At 53.2% G+C, this 17,248-nt stretch overlaps 1 protein-coding gene across 11 annotated transcripts in view; it reads left to right on the forward strand.

The window, feature by feature from the left end:
- NCAM1 (neural cell adhesion molecule 1) overlaps positions 1-17,248 on the forward strand; it is a 93,698-nt gene that overhangs the window by 42,208 nt on the left and 34,242 nt on the right. For 7 of the 11 annotated variants that reach the window (XR_013185042.1, XM_054647361.2, XM_054647362.2 and 4 more), the window contains exons 2-9: positions 2,652-2,726; positions 3,157-3,375; positions 4,604-4,747; positions 5,573-5,710; positions 6,124-6,241; positions 7,286-7,461; positions 8,389-8,531; positions 12,240-12,269. Coding sequence is in view for 10 of the 11 variants with exons in the window: in XM_054647361.2 (XP_054503336.1) it covers positions 2,652-2,726; positions 3,157-3,375; positions 4,604-4,747; positions 5,573-5,710; positions 6,124-6,241; positions 7,286-7,461; positions 8,389-8,531; positions 12,240-12,269 (1,043 nt within the window). In the remaining variant the exon portion in view is untranslated. The remainder of the gene's footprint in view (positions 1-2,651; positions 2,727-3,156; positions 3,376-4,603; positions 4,748-5,572; positions 5,711-6,123; positions 6,242-7,285; positions 7,462-8,388; positions 8,532-12,239; positions 12,270-17,248) is intronic. The other 4 variants (XM_054647363.2, XM_054647364.2, XM_054647366.2 and 1 more) reach the window with 1 other exon arrangement.

The following is a 17,248-nucleotide window of genomic DNA, read 5'->3' on the forward strand; positions in this document are numbered from 1 at the left end:
TGGCTTTGTGTGTGAGCTGAGGGTGGGCATGGTTGGTGAGATTGCAGGTGTGAAAAACGCCAATCACTTGGTTTTAAAATTCCAAAAGTTTCATAGTAATAAAATGGTTATAAAAATAGCAATAGAATTAGAGTAATAATAATTTTGGACAATTTGGATTCAGACACTCGGAGACAATAAAAACAAAGATTTAAGGATAGTCCAGGTATCTTTTTTGGGCAAAATAAGCCTGAAAAAGGACCCACATGAACAGAGGATTAACCCTTAAAAGCAACAGCCTGTTGCATATTCATACACCTCATCCATGGTGCAGAAATTCCATTCAAACACAGGATTCTGGCTGGGCAGGGTCAGCTGCTTCCTCTGAATCCTGACAGCTCTTCAGGGCTGAGCAAGGCAGGCAGAAGTTCATTTCTGCTGATAAGGGAGCAATAAATTCCATTTCTCTGAAATATTCAGGTGTCCTGTGGCTGCTATCTCAGTGCCAGTCCTTTCTTTAAAAAAGTATCTTACACAGCACACTTTCTATTTTAACATTATGTTGTAACCTAAAACTATATTTAACACACTGCTTAAGAAAATTAACGCAGCATCACTTTCTAACATAGCACATATAACATTCATTTGAATATCTGCCAAAAGCCAATCATAAAATACTCATTTTTCCCAGCAGGCACAGCCCCTTGTTCTGGGGACTCGTGTGTCTCGGTGACAGTGGCAGCACACCCAGGCTCTCTGGTGTGAAGTGAGGACAGAGGAGCTGGGAATGTCACTGTCACATTTTCCGAAAAATCCCTTCACTGGGATTTTCTGAGAAATCTGAAAAATTTCAGAAATTTTTCTGAAAAATCCCTTTGCCAGGATTTCTTCTCCTGAGAAGTCTCAGAGAAAAATGAAAGCAATATTATCTCATTTGCTTCTTGTGTGTTTGGCTGCTGTGCAATGTGGTTTGGACGTTGTTTATCCAGCAGGTGCATGTTTGATTGGTTTCATGGGAATTGTTTTAACTTAATGACCAATCAAGGTCAGGCACTGTCAGGACTCTGGAACAAGTCAGGAATTTTCCATTATTATCTTTTTAGCCTTCTGTCTGCATTCTTTCTGTATTCTTTAGCGTAGTTTCAGTGCATTAAACCCCCAGGGCTTTCCCCATAACCACGGGCTCTGCAAATCGTTCTTTATTCTGTATTTGCAGTGAGATGGTCCCTGCTTGTGTGATTTCCTCCTGTTGTGTGCAGCTGGTGTGGCACAGCCAGGCTGAAAAAAGCTGTAAAGGTGCAGCCCAGGTGCTGAATTGGGGGTGATGGAGAGTTCAGTGCTTTCCACAGAGCCTGGAGCAGAAATCACCTGGGCACGGGGTGAGAGGCATTGGCCAGCCCTGCCAGGGCTGCGTTTGCAGAGTGCAGTGTGGGGAGAGAAATCTGAATTTCTGTCAGATCCCAGAGGGTTCCCATTTCAGCAGCTCCCAGTGCTGAGCAGAGAAGTGCTCTGGAAGCCCTTCCTTGGGCTGGCTTTCCCAGCTCAGGAGCTCCAGGGGTACCTGAATGTCCCTGTCTGGAGTCACTGCAAGATCTGCAGCCCCTGGGTGACCCTGGGCAGAGCTGGAGCCCTCAGCAGTCCCAGCTCTGCTTCCAGCCGGCTCCTGGCTGCGTTCTTGGCGTTTTGGGTATTTGGAATTTATCAGGACAGCTGCTGAGCTGCAGAGAGGAGAGCAGCAAAGTGCAGGGGCCTTGCACTGGGGCTATCCCAGCTCCCATTATTGCTTCTCCTGGAGAGAAGGGCTGTGGCAGGGGGGGTGTTGGCCACAGGAACGTGCTCAGAAAATCCTGATATTGCTGTGCTTTCCCCCTGAGGGCAGGCAGAGCTCCCCCACTCCAGACTCAGTGCCTGACCCCCAGCCCAGGTGTTTCCCCAGCACTTTAAGCAGTGTTGCCATTGGCACGCACAGCCAGGTTTTCATTGCTGAAGCAGTGCTTGTTTCTCAAAACCCCAGGTGTGCTTGGCAGCTGGAATAATGCCTCTGTGGTCTGGAGGTAAAATTAGCTGCTCTGGGAGAGAGATTTTCAGCTTTCCGTGCACTACATGAAAGCACAGAGGGTGTTTTCCAAAGAAAACCTATTTTGGCGTCCTCAAATTCAACTTGACCCGGGCTTGTTAGGCCACAGATCTGCTGTGGAATTAAGCTATAGCTGGAGGAGAGCCAGAATCCAATTACATTTTCTGCCTAATGGGTCATAATTTATGCAATGAAGAAGGAGGCAGGGATGGTGCTGGGGGAAAAGGGCACTGGGCCTGCGTGGGTGTGCACTGGGAGGGGCTGCTGGTAAATGGGAATGGACAGGGCAGAGGTGCTGTCCTTTGCTTTAAAAAGCTTTAAAACCTTTCTCTGGTGCTTCAAACCTTGTTGTGGTGTTGAAAACCTTGTTATGGTGTTTAAAACTTTGCTGTCATGTTTAAAACCCTTCTCTCATGTTTAAAACCCTTCTCTCACGTTTAAAACCTCTGGTGTTTAAAACCAGCAGTTCAGATCACAAAGCAGGTGTCATCCTGGACTGTGAATTGAATGAGGGATCCATGGGGATTGTAAGGCTGGCAAAGGTGTTTTGCTGGAGCCCACAGCCCGTGTCTGACTGTGCTCATTCCCTTCCCAGCCTCTCTCCAAGTGGACATCGTTCCAAGCCAGGGGGAGATCAGCGTTGGAGAGTCCAAGTTCTTCTTATGTCAAGGTGGGTGCTGGCCGAAGGCCCCTGGGTTTATTTATTCAGTTTGAAATGAGACAGACCCTGCTGGGATGGAATTGCTGCTGTGGGGTCACTCAGACCCTCAACAGTGGGGTTTGGGGCAGACCCTGGGGTTTGGGGCCATGCAGGGCTGGGCTGTCTCACTGGGCTGTTTGCTGCTGTGTAGTCAGTCAGGCCCTGGGGTCTGGGCCATGTAGAGCCCTCAGCACTGGGGTTTGGGGCAGACCCTCAGCAGTGGAGTTTGGGGCAGACCCTGGGGTTTTGGGCATTCCCTCAGCACTGGGGTTTGGGGCAGACCCTCAGCAGTGGGGTTTGGGGCAGACCCTGGGGTTTTGGGCATTCCCTCAGCAGTGGGGTTTGGGGATGCTGCAGTCCTGGCCTGTCTCACCCTGCTCTCTCTCTCTGTCCCCTGCAGTGGCCGGGGAGGCCAGGTCCAAGGACATCTCGTGGTTCTCCCCGAACGGGGAGCGGCTGAGCCCGGGCCAGCAGCGCATCTCGGTGGTGCGCAACGATGACTTCTCCTCCACGCTCACCATCTACAACGCCAACATCGACGACGCCGGCATCTACAAGTGTGTGGTCAGCAGCCCTGAGGAGGGCGACTCCGAGGCCACTGTCAACGTCAAGATTTTCCGTAAGGAGCCCCCACATGGCCCTTGTCTTGCCCCCTGGCTCTTGTCACGCTCCCCCTGGCTCTTTCCTTGCCCCTCCGGCTCCTTCCTTGGCCCCCAGCTCCTTCCTTTCCCCCCTGGCTCTTTCCTTGCCCCCCCAGCTCTTGTCCTGGCTCTTTCCTTTCTTCCCTGGCTCTTTCCTTTCCCCCCTGGCTCTTTCCTTTCCCCCCTGGCTCTTTCCTTTCCCCCCTGGCTCTTTCCTTGCCTTCCCAGCTCTTGTCTTGCCCCTTCACTCTTGTCTTGCCCCACCCAGCTCCTTCCTTGCCCCCCCTGGCTGTTCCCTTGCCCCCTGTGGTGTTTTCTGAGACCCCCTGACATTGGAAGGAATGAGGGAATTGAGAATCTGACAGACTCCGTGTTCTTAGAAGGCTGATTTATTATTTTATGATATTATATTATATAAAAGAATGCTATACTGAACTACACTAAAGAATAGAGAAAGGATACAGGCAGAAGGCTCAAAGATAATATTGAACACTCATGACTCTCTCCAGAGCCCCAACACAGCTTGACCATGATTGGCCAATAAGTAAAAACAATTCACATGTTGGATAAACAATCTCCAACCACATTCCAAAGCAGCAAAACACAGGAGAAGCCAATCAGATAATTATTGTTTTCCTTTTTCTCTGAGGCTTCTCAGCTTCCCAGGAGAAAATCCTGGGCAAGGGGATTTTTCCAGAAAATGTGACAGTGACACCCCCCTGGCTCTTTCCTTTCCCCCCTGTGTAGAATTTGCAGCAGCCCTGACAAGGGGAGAGATGAGTGAATCTGACTCCATGTTCTTAGAAGGCTGATTTATTATGATATGATATGAAATTATATACTAAAACTATAATAAACTATAGAGAAAGGTCAGAAAAGAATGAATAATAAAAACCTGTGATAGACGCAGAGAGTCTGACACAGCTGGCTGTGGTTGGTCATTAAAATAAAACAATTCACATGCTGAGTAAGCAATTCTCCAAATCACATTCTGAAGTACCAAAACAGGGAGAAGCTGAAGCTTCCCAGGTTCTTAGGAGAAGAAATCCTGGTGAAGGGATTTTTATAAAATATCACAGTAAGAGGCATGCTGTGGGCAGTGATTCACTCCCACCTGGGAACAAGGAGATCTCTGGGGTTTGGGGGTTTCTCTGCTCCAGCTGTGCTGAGGAAGCTGCAGTGACCCTCTCCTTTCCCATTTTCCAGAAAAGCTGATGTTCAAGAACGCTCCCACCCCCCAGGAGTTCAAGGAAGGGGACGACGCTGTGATCGTGTGCGACGTGGTCAGCTCGCTGCCCCCCACCATCATCTGGAAGCACAAAGGCAGGGATGTCATCCTCAAAAAGGATGGTAAGGCCTTGCTTCTCGTCCATCTCCCTCCCACACACAGTGCTGGTGGCCACAAGGGATGGGGAAGCAGCTGTGCCCGACCCAAGACCATGGGGTGTGGATTTAGTCACCCCAGGTGCTGTGGTTTGCCTGTGGCAGGGCAATCGCGTTCCCACTGAAGGGGCCGCCAGGCTTTGGCACCAGAATCAGCCAAGGAATGCTGGGAATAAAATACATTGAAAGAAATGCCATCAGCCAGAAAAGCTGGGTGTTGTGACACCCTCCACCTTCCTGAGGAAAGGGGCTGGAAGCTTCTTGCAAGAACATTTCCCTTTCTTCCCAAGTGCTCCAGCCAGCTGTGTCCAGAGGGGCTGGCACAGGCCCTGACTCCAGCTGAGCAGGTTTCCCACACCTGGCACACAGGTGGTGAGGCTGGAGCCCCTGGGCAGGGGCAGGAGTCCCCAACTGCTCCCTGACTGGTGTGATGCAGTGTGAATGTGTCTGTGGCACCTCGTGGTGGGGCTGAGGTCACCTTCTGCTGTGGCTTAGGCTGGAAGCACAGAGCCCACGCAGGGAGGAGAATCTGAGGCTGAAAATGCTTTTGGTTGAGATAAAAACAGTTTAACAAAGCACAGCAGACCAAACCAAGGGATTCCTTCAGTGCACCCCATCGTTCAGCCACGTCTGCTGTGTCCCCCTGGATCTGTTCACCTCCCTGAGCACAGCCCCAGGGCAGGGGCAGAGGCAGATCCAGCTCCAGCAGCAGATCCAATGCTGGTGGCGAGGGAGAGGAAAGGGAGAGGAGAGGCTGAGTGAGCTTCCCTTGCCTTTCTTTGTGCTTTGCAGTGCGCTTCATCGTTCTGTCCAACAACTACCTGCAGATCCGGGGCATCAAGAAGACAGATGAGGGCACCTACAGGTGTGAGGGGAGGATCCTGGCCCGTGGGGAGATCAACTTCAAGGACATCCAGGTCATCGTCAACGGTGAGGGGCTGGCAGCAGCACCTCACCCCAGGCTGCTGCAGGAGCTGCTGCCTCACACTCACACCATCCTCTTCCTCTGCTGTGTCCAGTAAAATGTCCATGGAACACAGGGAGTGTTTGCCAGGTGTTTACAGGAAAATAACCCCTCGAGGAGCCTGAGGGTTCGAGTGAGGAGCTGAGCTTGGTGGCACTCACGAGTGGTTCTGGCCACCACAATGATTTCTTTTTTGTCTCCCCACCCACTGCCCTTTCTCCCCTGTGCTGGTGACTTTGGCCATGTCTCAGACTCTCTGGTTAAACCCTGCAGGTGGTGATGCTCACAGGGTTTTTGGGTGCCACCAGAGGTGCCCAGGAGCTCTCTGTGGCTCTCACCTTTGTCCTGCCCAGCTCACCCTGGCTCTGCTCTCTTGCAGTGCCTCCCTCTGTGCGTGCCAGGCAGAGCACCATGAACGCCACTGCCAACCTCAGCCAGTCTGTCACCCTGGCCTGCGATGCTGACGGCTTCCCCGAGCCCACCGTGTCCTGGACAAAGTAAGAGGCTGTGTGCAGGGTCCTGCTGGGCCAGGGCTGCTTCCCCTGCAAAGGAAAGGGAATGTTCTGGCTGGGATGAGCTGGGTTTGCTTATAGCAATGGCCTCGTGATGGGGCTGAGGTCACCTTGTTGTATTTTCTGGGTCAAAGGAAGGAATGATGAGTCTGAGGCCGTGTTCTCAGAAGGCTAAATTATTATATTATATTATATCATATTATATTATATTATGCTATATTATGCTATACTAAAGAATAGAGAAAGGCTACAAAGATAATAATGAAAAAGTCAGGACTCCTTCCAGAGTCCTGACACAGCTTGGCTGTGATTGGTCATTAAGTTAAAACAATTCACATGAAACCAATCAAACATGCACCTGTTGGATGAACAATCTCCAACCACATTCCAAAGCAAAACACAGGAGAAGCCAATCAGATAATTATTGTTTTCCTTTTTCTCTGAGGCTTCTCAGCTTCCCAGGAGCAAAATCCTGGGCAAGGAGATTTTCCAGAAAATGTGACAGTGACACCACCTTCTGCTGTGGGTCAGGCTGGGAGCACAGAGCCCACCCAGGGAGGAGAATCTGAGGGTGAAGATGCTGTTGGTTGAGATAAAAACAGTTTAATAAAGCAAAGCAAACCAAGGGATTCCTTCAGTTCTCCCCATTGCTCAGCTGTGTCCCCTCCCAGCTCCCTGCACTGCTTTGCCAGGCAGTGATTCCCACTCCAGGGACTCTGTCCTTGGAATTCTGCAGCCTTTGGTGAAGGTTAGGAGCACAGAGGGACCTGGAAAGGCTGATGGCAGCTTGGAGTGTTGCCTTGGTAGGCAAGAAACCACCTTTGGGGGGGGTTACAGCTCTGTGCTGTGGCAGGAGGTGAGAGCTGGGGCAGGAAGGGGTGGGAATGGGTCTCCAGCTGAGCTCTGGAGCCCACGGGGAGAGGAGAAGGGGCTGATCCCTCTGAGCTGCAGGGCAACAACTGCATGGCCAGGCCTGAACCAGGCTGGGCTGGCTGCTGCCACCACAGCCCCTGTGCTCTGTGCCCCCAGGGATGGAGAGCCCGTGGAGGAGGTGGAGGAGGAGGAGGAGGACAAATACAGCTTCAACTCGGACGGCTCCGAGCTGGTGATCCACAGGGTGGACAAGAGCGACGAGGCCGAGTACATCTGCATTGCTGAGAACAAGGCTGGAGAGGCTGATGCCACCATCCACCTCAAAGTCTTTGGTAACAGCCCCTGGCAGCCCAGCTGGGTGCTGGGCACATGGGGGGAGCTGGGGGAGCTCTTGGTCCCGGTTAATTCATGTAGTTCATGCCTGCTGCTGTGCCTGTGCCCCTGTGCCACGCTGGGTGTGTTGGAGCTCCTGTCTGGAGCCATCCATCCTGTCCATCCCAGCTCCTGTCTGCTCCAGCACAGCCAGGGCTGCTGGGTCACACCCACAGCCTGCTGGAAGTGCCCTCCAGGATATTTCCTGGAGTCCTGATCCACCAAAGCTGCTGTTAAAAGGGGTTTAGCAGTTGAGCAGGGCTTGCTGCAGCCTGGACGGGGAGGTGAGCTCCACCCCAGTACTGTGGGAGTGACCTCAGGCTTGCAGGGGTGAATCAGGAGCTTCCCTGCCTCCCAGGGGTCTGGAGGTGCTGGGGAATGTGGGATTCTCCCTGCCTCCCAGGGGTATGGAATTGTTGGGGAATGTGGGATTCTCCCTGCCTCCCAAGGGTCTGGAATTGTTGGGGAATGTGGGATTCTCCCTGCCTCCCAGGGGTATGGAATTGTTGGGGAATGTGGAATTCTCCCTCCCTCCCAAGGTCTGGAATTGTTGGGGAATGTGGAATTCTCCCTGCCCTGTGTGCAGCCACCTGCCCAAGCTGCTTGGCAAAGGGCTGATTTGGGCAGGGGGGTGGAAGGGGGAGCTGGCAATCCCAGGGGAGAGCATTTGTGCCCTCTGAACTGGCTCCTCCTTGGAGCCTCAGCTGTGGGAATGAGCACGGGAGGTTCTCCAGGTCCTTCCCTTGTGCAGGAGGTGCCCTGCTGAAAGCCCCTGTGCCCCTTCCCCAGCGGGCAGGAGATGGTCCCAGATGGTCCCAGCTCTCCCCAGCGCTGCTCACCCTGAGCCCCCCTGAGCCAAGGCTCCTTTCCCTCCTCCTCCTCCCCAGCCAAACCCAAGATCACCTACGTGGAGAACAAGACAGCCATGGAGCTGGAGGATCAGATCACGCTGACCTGCGAGGCCTCGGGGGACCCCATCCCCTCCATCACCTGGAGGAGCTCCAGCAGGAACATCAGCAGCGAGGAGAAGGTAAAGGTGTAAAGGTCCTGCCAGGCCTGGGGGGCTCAGCACAGCCCCTGGCCCTGCATGGGGGCATGGGGGGGCTGTGCTGCTGCTGGGGGGGGGCACTGCCACACCTGGGGCACACCTGGGGCACTGCCACACCTGGGGCACACCTGGGGCACACCTGGGGCACTGCCACTCCATGCAGTTATTGCACTGCAGTTCGGAGGGACCAGCCCCTTCTCCTCTCATTATGGAGGAGTTTTCCATAATTTAACCTGGGGCTCTGCCACACCTGGGGCACTGCCACACCTGGGGCACACCTGGGGCACACCTGGGGCACACCTGGGGCACTGCCACACCTGGGGCACTGCCACTCCATGCAGTTATTGCACTGCAGCTCAGAGGGACCAGCCCCTTCTCCTCTCATTATGGAGTTTTCCATAATTTAACCTGGGGCACTGCCACCTGTGCCACACCTGGGACAGTGCTACAGCTGGGGCACTGCCACACCTGTGACAGTGACACAACTGAGGCACACCTGGGGCACAGCCACACCCAAAGCAGTGCCACAGGTGCACACCTAGAGCAATGCCACAGGTGCCACACCTGGGGCAGTGCCACACCCTGAGCAGTGTCACAGGTGCCCTCCTGTGAGAGCCACCTGGGCTCTGAGCACCTCCTTCAATTCCTGCTGTGTTCACTGGGGGGATTCAATTGGGGACACCCCAAACCCTGTTCAGAGCAGCTCCTCCAGCTGCAGGGAACATCTGGCAGGGGGGATGAGCCCCCAGAGCTGGGCAGGTGCAGGTGAGGGCTGCTCCCTCTCCAGGGGCCACAGTGAGCCTGTCCATCCCTGCTCCCTGCTGCCCTCTGACACTGCACATCCCCAGAGCACAAAAGCCTGCCTGCCTTTTGTGCTCACCCGTTCTGTTGATCCCATCAACACCATTTTGTTCTTAAAAGGCAAAAATAATTAGCAGTTTTTTTCCTTCTTGAAAGAGAGTGCTGGTGTTGTTATTGCTCCTTTAATTAGAGCAGGCTGGGTGTGCTGCTGCTGCACTGGAGATGTTTCATGAGTGATCAGGAGGCAGAATTTGGAGCCAGAGAAGGCCTAGATAGAAGCAGGAGTGAGGAGTTGTTGCTAATTAATAATCTCCTATTAACAGGATGATGTTTCAGGGCTCAGCTGCCTTGGCCATGCCAGGGGCTCTGGCTCAGTGTGACACTCTGAAAGTCTTGGAGCAACAGAGGTGTCCACTGTCCCTGCTCCCCACAGCTGCCCTGCAGCTCCTAAATGAGCTTTTTTAATTGCCCCCATGACGTCAGCCCCTCCCCTCGTTGTCCATGTGTAACTTTATTAATCAGGGTGCCAGAGTTCTGCAGCTTCAGTTCTTTCTCAGCATCTCTTGGATCCCAGGGCTGCTGTGAATCCCTGCAGTGTGCAGGGAATGTTTCCTGTGCCTGCAGAAGCTGCAGCCTGCCTGGGGCACCTGTTTGGGCAGGATTGGAGGTTATTCATTCATGGGTTTGTGTCTCTGTTAGCCCTGGGAGGTGCCAAGGGCTCCAGTGCTGCTGGCTGTGCAGTTTGGATCCCAGCCTGGACAGACTTGGGCAGGGAGGGGATGCCAAAGCTGAATAAGTGGTAGAGGAGCCGCCCCTCTGAGGCCAGTTAATCCATCACAGCCCAGTGCAAAACTGCTAACTCATTTTTGCTGGTTTTTGAGACTCTGCTTGCTGCTCTCAGGTGGGTGATCAATAGCAAGGGGAATGTTCATGCTCTGACACTTGAGATGGGGGAAAAGCCAAGGTTTGAGGTGCTGCCATGTGTTCATGGGCTGGTTCAAACCTTCAGGGCAAACATTGTTTTATCATATCCCATGCACTTTCTAGGCTGGATTATTTTGTGTGTGTGTGTGTGCATTTTGTTTCGGTTTGTCTTGCACTTTTCTCATTCTCTCTCTTGTGCTCTGAGTTGAGGGAAACCTTTCAGATGTCCAGAAAACCCTGAGGTCAGAACAGCTCTATAAATACTCTACTACAAATTCTATTAGAATATTTAATTCTATTAAATATTCTGTTCCAAATGCATATATTCAGTTTATTCTCCACTTTCTTTCTCTGGGCCAGCACAGGGAAGTGGATGGTCTTTGATGCAGGACAAACAATGCTATTTTAGGAATTTTCAAACCCACTTTTGAACATTTCTGTTATCCAGGTACTTGGATGCTTCTCTCTTGCTTTGTGTTGTTTGCTCTTGTAATGATCCCTCAGTGAAGGTTTTAGAGGTGTAGAGATGCCTCAACTCCCAGAACATTCTGGAAAACCCACCCAAAGCCCCAAAGGAGGAGGCAGGTTTAGTTCAGCTGTGCCTCCTGGCAGATTTGGGGCTGTCCCAGCCTGTGAGAGCTCAGCCAGTGCAGCTGTGGGGACATGGCTGGGTTTGTCACCCAGCAGTGACAATAGTGCAGCTCAGCCTGTGGGGATGGGAGGGAAAAGCTCTGCAGGTCCCTGATGCTTTATCCAGGGCTGGATCTCCTGGGAGCTGCTTCCCCTGCTCACCATTCCCTGCAGGGCAGAAAACATCTCTGAAAACAATAAAGGACTGAGGAGCAGGGGAATCAGCTCTGAGTTCTCCCTCCTGCATCCCAGACACACATCCTTGATCCTTTATCCAGAGCTGGCTCTCCTGAGAGCTTCTCTCCCTGCCCAAAATTCCTTGCAGGCCAGAAAACAAGGGAGCATCTTCTCAATAAGCGAGTGAGGAGCAGAGGGATCAGCTCCCTCCTGCATCCCAAACTCAGTTTAACCCCTGTGGTGCCACTGGGCCTTCCTGCAGGGCTCCCTGTGCTCCTGTCCCCGTGCCAGCCCAGCCCATTGCTGTCCCCTGTGTCCCATCTGTGCTATCTCAGTGTCCCCTGGCAGCAGGGCTCTGTTTCTGATCCTCATTCCCTGAGCCTCCATCTCCATGCCTGTCACCCGTGTGTGCTGTGACACCCCCACAATGTCACTGTGCCTCTCAGCCAGTGCTGCCACCCTGGGGATTTCTGACTCCTGAGCAAATCATAGGGAGCTGAAATATAAATTACAGGGGGGGAATGGAGCACAGCAGCCTGGCTCTCTGTGAGCCACAGGGAACGTGGTCCTTGCTGCTGGTGGCTCTCTCTGAGTGGGAAATATTTGCTTTGCAGTGAGCTTTGGGCATGTTCCCCTGCTCTGGGGCTGGGTGCTGCCATCCCTGAGCACAGGGAGCTGGGGCTGCTCCTCCTCCTGGCACAGCCTGCATGGAACCAGGCCTCCAAATGCATGATGGGCCCTTTATTAGCATTAATTAATCGGTGTGGGGTGGCAAACGGACCAGGGGCACAACCCTGGGGCTGCCCTCAGCAGCTCAGTGGGCAGAGGCGCTTCCTGAGCACCAGGTGTGTAGGAAAGGTGAGATGTGACAAAGGAAACAGTCCCTGATGTAATAAGTCAGCCTTGAGGTGCCAGCAGCCTTTTTTAGCTATTTAAAAACCAAAACAGAGGCTGTGAAATGGCGAATTCCAGCCTGAAACTGATGGGAGAGGGAAGCTGTGATCCCCCCACCCCACACAGAGGAGATGTTCAGCTTGGAGCCTGCATGTGCACCCAGCTCAATGTGCTGCAAACACTGGTACCTGAAAGCAACCTTTGACAAACTTTTATTGCTTTTTTTCTGTCGTTGTTGTTGTGTTCTATATCTGTTCTCTCCAGGCTTCGTGGACCCGGCCCGAGAAACAAGAGGTATCAGATTCTCAGAGCTTTAGCAAAACTTCTTTAGGTTCTTGGTTTTTGGTTTCTCTTCTAAGCATCACAGATTAACAAATCTCTAGTGCAGTAACCAACTAAACAAGCATTAATCTGACCCACTTGAATTGCCAGTACATACAAGAAGCAGCTTCTAGAGGTAGAAATTGCTTGGCATGTAGTGATGCAATTTTTGGATGAGCAAAGTGGCTGTGTTGGGAGTGAGGAACTCTGCTCGTCACTAAAAAATGAAAGGAAAGGCAATTAAAATGAAAAGCAAATGTAAAAATGTTCTTTTCACCATTTTTTTTTCTGTGCTGCCAGTGTGAATCATCCTCTCCTTCAGAGAGGGAAGAATTAGCACTAACCTGCATTTTGGGAAAGTCATTTTTCCCCAGGAAAGCCTCCTCTGCTCCAGCCAACTCACCTATTTGCTCATGGCACTCCTTCAGTTTGACCTTCTGTGTGAAGGAGACTGCATCATGCTCCACTTCCAAACCAATGCAGAGAAACCTTGCACGAGGGGCATTTCTGCAGAAAATGCTCCAAATTGCTCAATTATTTCCATTTGTCTTTGATTTTTAAGGGTCAGCGAGGGGGAGGTGGGACAATGCAGGGACTGGGGTTGGTGCAAATGGGGTTTGATTTTATTTCACATTCAGTGCTGTGCTATAATAATAATAATAATAATAATAATAATAATAATGCAGCTGATTTGTAGCCCTCTTGCTTCAAAATGGACCAGAAGGAAAGTTCCCAAGCAAATAACAGGGGTCAGGTGGAGAACAAAATGAGCTGTCAGAACTGGGTGACTTGGATTTGTATTTTTAGGATCAACTTAGTGGAGGCTCTGATTTTTTAAATCGTTTTGAAGCCATCCCAAATCCCAGAGAGCGAGCAAGGGGAAGCTGTAACTTGAGCACCACCCAGCTGTGTTTCATGGGCAGATCCTGCCCATTCTCCCTTCAGGATAATCTGCAGGGCTGTGGCAGGTGGAGGCATCAGATTCTCAGAGCAGTTTGCGCTGAAGAATTCGGAATTTGAGTCGCTGCATCTCCCCAGGCCTCAGAGGAATTCCTGTCCCAGCTGTCCCCTCCCTGCCCCAGTGTTTTCTCTGTGCTCTCTCTCTCTCCAGCTTTTGATTAATATGAGCACTAATACTATTAAGTTTGCTGTCTCTAAATTTCTTACTGCCTCTGTGTCTTAAAATACCCCAGCGGGGTGCAGGGCATCTCTCTAAAATTGCTTTTAAATTGCTTTAAAGTTGCCTGGGGGCTTTTAGCAGTGGATTCCAGCAGCAAGAGGAAGGTCAGGGAATGTTTGGCATTAAATATTTCACTTTTACTGAAGGAATTTCGGGTGAGGAGGTGGAGTCAGTCCTGGCAGCATCTCTGGGTACCCCCAGTGACACCCCAGACTGGTGACTGGGAATGGGTGCAGCATTAGGAGCATTCAGGGCTGCAGTTAAATGCAAATGTCAAACACTGCTCTGCAAGCACAGAGCAAGGAGAGACCCCTCCTCTTCCTCAGTGCAGTTCCTGCCTGGGTTGGGGTTTTCAGGGCTTTGTGGGGATGTGGGAGTGAGGGGCAGGCAGGGCTGTGCAGAATTTATCCCTTGTTTGGGAAAGCTGAAAGCTCCAGAAGGTGAAGGGCAGGGGATAAATGCAGTTTATTTGTCTCTGCTGTCCCCCTCTGGCCCTGAGCTGTGATCACAGTGGCTGTGCCCCAGGGCATGGCCAGAATTTGGGGGAAATGCCTGCAATAGGATAAATTGCAATAATTGGTAATAGAGAGAACATCCTGCTCTGTTCTGAGGAGTGATTCACCGAGCTGCTCTCCCCAGCACCAGGAGTTTGTTATTGTGATCCCTGCAGTTGGGGGATTTGAGTAAAAGGGTTGCAGATGTCAACATCTGGCTCCCAAATTCCTGCCTGTCCTGTCTGCTGCAGCAGGGAGAGAGAAAACCTCAGTGTGCTTTCTTGGCTAGGCCTTGTTCTCTTCCTTAGAGTGTTCTTCCTGATCTCTCTTTTTCTTCCCTTTTGCCTTTCTGCGTTAAAACCCCCAAGCTTTATTTTCAGAATGAGTTGCATTGCTCATGGAATCCTCCCTGACCACGATTCCCTGGCTCTCCTTTGGGGTGGGAGAAAGGCAGGAGCCATTTGGGTGTAAAAGTGCCTTTTCTAGAATCACCTCTGCTGATCCCACACCGGTGTTTTGTCCTTTCCACTCTTCTGGTGAGGTCCCAGAGACAAATATTGAGAATATTCCCAGGTGTGGAGTGCTGGTGCTGCTGGAATGAGCTGGGCTTGGGAGGGAAATCCAGACTCAGACAGAAGGAGAGCAGGGCAGTGAGATAAAAGCAGATTTTAGTGGTGTGGCAGCACAGCAGCTTCATGTCAGGCTCTGAAATGATGCCCACAGCACCACATGTCCATGGAATAACTGCTCCAGGGCAGGGATGGAGTCTGTGGCTCGTGGCACTGGCCAGGGATTGCAGCAGAGAGGAGAGAAATACACCCAGTTGTTTGTGTGTTATCAAAAGATGCTATTTTCATGCATTTGAAATTGGCCTGGTGCCCATGAGCTGGTGCTGGAGCTAACTGAGGTGACAAAAGAGATTTATTTGTAGAAGCTTTGCCTGTCTCAGCACAGAGAGAGGCTCAGGCCCAGAGATCTGAGACACCAGAGATGCTTTTTGTGCACTTGGCTGTTGGAAATCCTCAGGGTTTTACTCATTTATCAGCACTTGTCCTGCACCTTCCAAGGAAACAGATGCTCCTGGAGGGTGGCAGGATGCAGCAGCAGGCACAGCCCTGACAGTGCCAGATTTACTCCCTGGTGTTTGTGCTGCAAAATCAGAAATTACAGGAGGGAGCTGGTGCTTGCAGGCTGAGGCAGGAGCAGCAGGAGGGAGAGGGGAGTCCCTGGCTTTGTGTTTTCATGGGTTTGGTGACAAACTGGAGAGGGAAGCCAGCCTGGGGTGGCTGGGTGGGTGCAGTCCCCGGGGATTTTGCATTCCTTGTTTCTCTCTGTCAGTGGCATCCCCACACTCTCTTGGAGTGGGAAATGGTTCTGGAATTTTCTTGGGGCAGGGCTGACTCTAGAGGCTTTCTTGCCCTCTTCCCTGCCCTTTCCTCTCTTGCTGTGCCACGTTCAGGTGGAAGTTCTGAGCTTCCTTTTTGCCTGATTCAGCTCTGGGCTCTGGATCTGATCTTCCTTCCCCATTTCAGGGGCACTGAGATAAAACCAGTATTGCTGGGAGGGCAGCAAGGGCTGGGTTCTCTGTCTGGGAGCTTTTGGGGAGGTTTCCTTTCTTGTTTTTTCCTCTTTTTTTTTTTTTTCCTCTTTGCATGATGGCAAAACTTTTTAACCAGAGCTGGGTCTCTGCATTTCCCACCCTGGGGAGAAGCTTTGTTCTCAGTTTATGTGGTGTTCTCAGCCATGTGGGAGCTGAGACTTTGCTCCTTCTTCTGATGTTCCCCCTTCCCCTGAGTGCTCTGAGACACTGCACACGCAGTGACAGGGAGCTGCCCCTGCTGCTCTCACCTGGCCTCAGGTGAGGGATCTGCAGTGCTGGGGGCTGGCTCAGCCAGGGGGTGTCACATCCTGGGGCAGGCTGGGTGCCCTGCTGGGGCTGCCAGGGGCAGAGGCAGGGTTTGTGCCATCCTGGGGGCACCCTGGGGCTGGGTTTGTGCCATCCTGGCCCCTGTGCCTTCCTGGGGCTGGGTTTGTGCCATCCTGGGGGCACCCTGGGGCTGGGTTTGTGCCATCCCGGGGCTGGGTTTGTGCCATCCTGGGGGCACCCTGGGGCTGGGTTTGTGCCATCCTGGGGGTGCCCTGGGGCTGGGGCTATGCCATTGTGGGGCAGGCTGTGTGCCCTGCTGGGGCAGTCAGTGTGCCCTGCCCTGACAGGCTGTGTGCCCTTCTGGGGCTGTCCTGAGGCTGCCAGGGCAGGCTGTGTTTCCCAGGGCTGCCCCTGAGGGGCTGTGCTGCTGTCACAGACGCTGGGGCTGCCAGGGGCAGGGATAGGCTGGGTGCCATCCCAGGGCAGGCTGGGTGCCCTGCTGGGGGGTGTCCCTGGGTGCCCAGGGCTGCCCCTGAGGGGCTGTGCTGTGTCCCCTGCCCTGAGGGGCTGTGCTGTGTGCCTTGATGAGTTGTGCTGTGTGCCTTGAGGAGTTGTGCTGTGTGCCTTGAGGGGCTGTGCTGTGTGCTCTGTGCCCTGCCCTGAGGGGCTGTGCTGTGTGCTCTGTGCCCTGAGGGGCTCTGCTCTGTGCTGTGTGCCCTGCCCTGCTGGGGCAGGCTCTGTGCCCTGCCCTGACGGGCTGTGCTCTGTGCCCTGGGCTGTGTCCCCTGCCCTGAGGGGCTTTGCTGTGTGCTGTGTGCCCTGAGGGGCTCTGCTGTGTGCCCTGCCCTGACAGGCTGTGCTGTGTGCCCTGTGCTCTGTGCCCTGCCCTGAGGGGCTGCGCTGTGTGCCCTGAGGGGCTGCGCTGTGTGCCCTGAGGGGCTGTGCTGTGTGCCCTGCCCTGAGGGGCTGTGCTGTGTGCCCTGCCCTGAGGGGCTGTGCTGTGTGCCCTGCCCTGTGCTGTGTGCCCTGTGCTGTGTGCCCTGTGCTCTGTGCCCTGTGCCCTGAGGGGCTGTGCTGTGTGCCCTGAGGGGCTGTGCTGTGTGCCCTGAGGGGCTGTGCTCTGTGCCCTGTGCCCTGAGGGGCTGTGCTGTGTGCCCTGCCCTGAGGGGCTGTGCTGTGTGCCCTGCCCTGAGGGGCTGTGCTGTGTGCCCTGTGCCATGCCCCCTGCCCTGACGGGCTGTGCTGTGTGCCCTGAGGGGCTGTGCTGTGTGCCCTGAGGGGCTGTGCTGTGTGCTCTGTGCCCTGAGGGGCTGTGCTGTGTGCCCTGTGCTGTGTGCCCTGAGGGGCTGTGCTGTGTGCCCTGAGGGGCTGTGCTGTGTGCTCTGTGCCCTGAGGGGCTGTGCTGTGTGCC

Source organism: Agelaius phoeniceus, chromosome 23 (genome assembly GCF_051311805.1).
Source record: "Agelaius phoeniceus isolate bAgePho1 chromosome 23, bAgePho1.hap1, whole genome shotgun sequence".
NCBI lineage: Eukaryota > Metazoa > Chordata > Aves > Passeriformes > Icteridae > Agelaius > Agelaius phoeniceus.